Source organism: Capra hircus, chromosome 8 (genome assembly GCF_001704415.2).
Source record: "Capra hircus breed San Clemente chromosome 8, ASM170441v1, whole genome shotgun sequence".
Taxonomy (NCBI): domain Eukaryota; kingdom Metazoa; phylum Chordata; class Mammalia; order Artiodactyla; family Bovidae; genus Capra; species Capra hircus.
The window spans coordinates 59,642,528-59,646,662 of NC_030815.1; the positions used below are offsets into that span (position 1 = coordinate 59,642,528).

At 50.8% G+C, this 4,135-nt stretch overlaps 1 protein-coding gene across 2 annotated transcripts; it reads right to left on the reverse strand.

Annotated features, from left to right (window-relative positions):
- Positions 275-2,754, reverse strand: SIT1 (signaling threshold regulating transmembrane adaptor 1). Of its 2 annotated transcripts, XM_018052140.1 has the most exons (6): positions 2,035-2,754; positions 1,653-1,725; positions 1,399-1,534; positions 1,253-1,311; positions 1,098-1,159; positions 275-1,009 (listed from the first exon to the last, which is right to left on the reverse strand). In XM_018052140.1, the coding sequence occupies exons 2-6, from the start codon at positions 1,717-1,719 to the stop codon at positions 776-778; spliced, it is 558 nt and encodes a 185-aa protein (XP_017907629.1). In that variant the 5' UTR covers positions 1,720-1,725; positions 2,035-2,754; the 3' UTR covers positions 275-775. The 2 variants fall into 2 exon arrangements, with proteins under 2 accessions (XP_017907629.1, XP_005683892.1); XM_005683835.3 differs by lacking the exon at positions 2,035-2,754 and having other exon boundaries at positions 1,653-1,997.

Genomic DNA, 4,135 nt, shown 5'->3' on the forward strand with positions numbered 1-4,135 from the left:
TCGTGGGTGATGGCCCTGGGCAAGTAGGTAAGAGCCTGGGAAGCTTGAAGACCCCAGGTGATGGGAGTGGAGAGGCTCTGTGTGCAAATCCTGGGGACGGTCTAGTAACTGGACTCCGGCCCTCACCTGTAACACCCACCCCTGCATCATTGATGCTGGAGCCCCTCTTTCCCAGGTAGATGCTCCCAGAAGTGCTCTGCGCAGAGAGCAGATTTCACATGCCCACCACGTGGGGCCTGTTGCAGGTGTGTGTCACTCTCTAGGTCAAATCGAAACACTTTTTTCAGAAGTTTTATTTAAAAACTTTGGCACATGACAGAGGCGACAGGATGGAGACTGGTGTTCTGCTAGGCTTCTCAAGTCAGAGACCAGGCTTGGCTTTCTCAGGTCACCAGATTCCAGGACCCCGTCCAGCCTGTGGGCTCCTGAGGAGGATACCCCTCCCCTACTGCCCACTTCTGGTGTCTGAGGAGACACGGAGGTGTCAGGGGTAGACTAAAAGGTGTGGAATGGGAAGGATCTGGAGCTTGGGGGTTGAGAGGAACAGATAGAGGGGGGAAAAGGAGGTGGAGGGAGAGGCCACTGCCTTTTCTTCCGCCATCCTCAAAAAACGGGGCCTGCCATTCCTCTGAGAGGTCTCCCTCACAGCTCAGATAGGAAATTCAGGGACCATCAGTCCTGTGACTGAGGAAGGACTGCCTGTCTTCAGGGGGTGGTTGGGAAACAGTCATGGCCCCAGACAGGATAGCAGTAACCAATGCAATGGCCCCCTGTCTCAGCTGGGTGCAGGATGGCTGTTGGCATAGGCCTGGTCTGGAAAGGAAGGTCGGGCTCTGCGCCCCTGGGCACACACTGAGGCGTAGAGCTCTGGCTCAGGGTCTGAGGCCTGGGGCTTTGGCTCGGAGTCCAGCACCACCTCCGAGTACTTGATGGGGCTTCCAGGGCTGGGGACCCGGCCCTGAGGAGGCCGCAGCTGCAGGCTGGTATAGCACATCACTTCCTCTGCAGCCTGGAGATGCAAGGCTGTTAGAAGCTCACGGGACCCTTGAGAAATCCCCCATTACCTGCCTTCCCCTCTTCAGCCACAACTGACTCACCCTGGCAGGGCCTCCAGGGGCTGAATCCTGTGGGTCTGGCCCTGGTTCCTGAGACAGCCGTCCTGGGCAGGGAACAGGAGTCTGGTCACGTCTAGTTCTTCCCCCTGCACCCAGGACCTGGCCACTTGCACCCCTCCCCTTGGCCAGCTTCCTACCTGTCTGCAGATAATGCAGGTTCCCATATAGAGGGACGTCTTCCACAGACTCCCCAGAGCTGCAACACAGAGTTTAGAGGATGAGAGATGACTTGTTGGTAAGGGGGGAACTCTCCATCAGCCCATCTTTCTTGCCCCCTACTCACCGCCCATGTCCCGGATGGCCCCTGCTCCGGCCACTGGTCCACTGGAACAAGTGCACAGCCAGTGAGATGAGGAGCAGCAGGGTCACAGCCCCTGAGAGGGCCCACAGCCCCCAGCCCTTGGTCACAGAGGGGATTCCTGTGGATGTGAGAGAGTGGGGAGGGAGTGTTACTGCCCAGCCTAACCCTCCAGGGCCCAGCAAGTGGAACACTGGGCCACGTGACCCCTCCCCCTGCCCCTGCCCCGCCCAGCTCACCGGGCAGTAGCTCATCTCTGGGTGGTAGCTGATCCGTGCAATTGCAGAGTCCACCTCCTGCAGGCATCCTGCCCTGAGCCAAAGGAGCAGCCTGATTTATGATCTGACAGCTGTGGCAGCCCCGTTTACTCCCACCCCTCTCTGGGCCTGACCCCCACAGCTCAGCATCTCCAATACCGGTGGTGGCAAAGTCGCCGATTTCCGGGGAGGAAGGGGGAGGGGAGCAAGGGGGAGGGGAGGGATGAGTTAAAGAACAAAGACACCGCCCTGTGCCTGCACCTGCGCCACCCAGTAGCTCTTAAGCTTCCGCCCCACCCCCACCCTTCCCCTGTACCCATTTCAGTCAGAAGAGGCAGGCCTGAGTTTACGGAACACTGGGCACCTGAGCTCATGAAGACCCCAAGTCAGGCAGAAGTGGCATGAGGCAGGACCTACAAGACAAGCCAGGCCTTATGATGGAGATTACTTTCTGCCCCAGGGTGTCTGCCTTTTCCCTCCAGCGCTGAGTCCCTTGACAGAATAAGGAGAGGGAGGACATAATCCTCAATGGGCATGCTACAAAAGTGAAAATGGGATGAGGAGGCCCCCTTCTGCCTACAATCCCACCGCATTCGGAGGCTGCCCCACAACCAAGGGACAGGGGTTAAGAATGACTTTTGTTATTGTTATTATTACTGGTATAATAGTAATAGATTTAGAGGATAGAGGAAGCTTGACTCCCTCCTCTGGTCCACTTCATCCAAGCTGTCCCTAAGAACTGTGAACCTCAAAAGTCAGTTGAAGTAAAGAAACCTCTGCCCCAGTCCTGTCCTGGGAACCAGCCCAGTGTTTGCACTTGTTCACTCCAGGGAGCTGCCAAGTACCTGCCCCGCCCAGAAACAGCCCAGCCACATGGGAGGCTACTGATGTGAGAAGAGGGATTCTAAGTGCCAAATATAAACAGACCAGAGGTCAGAGATCTGGTTTGTCTGGCCCATATGATGGTTGTTTTTTTTTCCCCAAAGATTTAAAATCATTGTAGCAGTGTGCCTGGGGTGGGGATGGTAGCAGAGGTCCTGCCACTCTAAGCAATAAGAGGGTATTGTTTGTAAAGAATTTAAAAACAAAACTCACTAAAAGTCAGTGTCCTTTTCATTATCACCATGTTCCAGCAATTCTAAAAAAAAAAAAATCAATGATAAAATATTCCTTTCTGAAAAATGTATTTAAATTATTTTTTGGCTGTGCTGGGTCTTCGTTGCAGCACAGGGTCTTTATCTAAATTTATTGCTCAGGCTCCTCAGTGCGGCGCCTTCTCTTGCTGCCAGAGCACAGGCTCTGAGGGGCTTCCGAAGCTCTGGGCTCTCGGGCTGTAGAGCGAGGGCTCAGTAGTTGTGGTGTGCTGGCGTAGTTGCTCCGCTGGCATCTACCTGACCAAGGATTGAACTGATACCCCTGCATTACAAGGCTGATTCTGAACTACTGGACCATCAGGGAAGCCCTCTGAAAAATATTTTGTAGATATATGTTCTAAATTGTTGTGGTTACTGATGAGTTTTAATACTATGTAAAATTCAGATTTCAAATATGTAAAATTCATGGGAAGGACTGATGCTGAAGCTGAAACTGCAATACTTTGGTCACCTGATGCAAAGAACTGACTCATCTGAAAAGACCCTGATGCTGGGAAAGATTGAGGGCGGGAGGAGAAGGGGACAACAGAGGATGAGGTGGTTGAATGGCATCACTGATTCGATGGACATGAGTTTGAGTAAGCTCTGGGAGTTGGTGATGGACAGGGAGGCCTGGTGTGTTGCAGTCCATGGGGTCACAGAGTTGGACACAACTGAAACTTCAAATTAGCACATTTGTGTTACTTACTCTTTAAAAATATTATAATCCACAACTTCCCTGGTGGTCCAGTGGTTAAGACTCCATGCTTCCGATGCAGGGGGCTCAGGTTCCATCCCTGGTGAAACTAGATTTCACATTCTGCAACTAAGAGTTTGAAAGCTGCAGCTAAGACCTGGTACAGCCAAATAAATGTGTGTGTGTTTTTTTAATGTATATATTATAATCTGCATGGAAGTTAATCTGTAGAATCCTAGTTATACAGCTGTATAATCCTAGGTATACAGCTGGCTCCTGACACAAGGTTGAGCTACATGTGTTTATATCCAGAATTAGTTCTTAACAGTTTTTAATTGTTCTTTGGTTTAGGCACAATTTCTGTGTCCAACGCCTATGATATTACATATTCCTGCATCAAACCAATAGATTTAAAAACAATGATAGCACAGTGATTGAAAAGTCAAATAAACTGAGCTTGAGTAGTTTAATTCTGTCATTCTAGGTGACCACTTAGTTATTTTTTATATTGAAAATGTCTGGAATTTACTGCGAAGTGGAATTTTTATGAATCTCTGCCAAACATCCCTTTGTTTAAGACTTTCTTTTCCCATTTGTATGTCTGTTGCTTCATATGAAAGAAACTTTATTGAAAT

Bases quoted from the DNA above. Each gene is read 5' to 3' on its own strand.
- SIT1 (XM_018052140.1), bottom strand. From the start codon at position 1,719: ATGCCTGCAGGAGGTGGACTCTGCAATTGCACGGATCAGCTACCACCC. The intron at 1,160-1,252 runs GTAGGAAGCTGG...TTCCCTGCCCAG, and splicing joins CCTGCATTATCTGCAGACAG to GACGGCTGTCTCAGGAACCA. The intron at 1,010-1,097 runs GTGAGTCAGTTG...TTGCATCTCCAG, and splicing joins CCCCTGGAGGCCCTGCCAGG to GCTGCAGAGGAAGTGATGTG.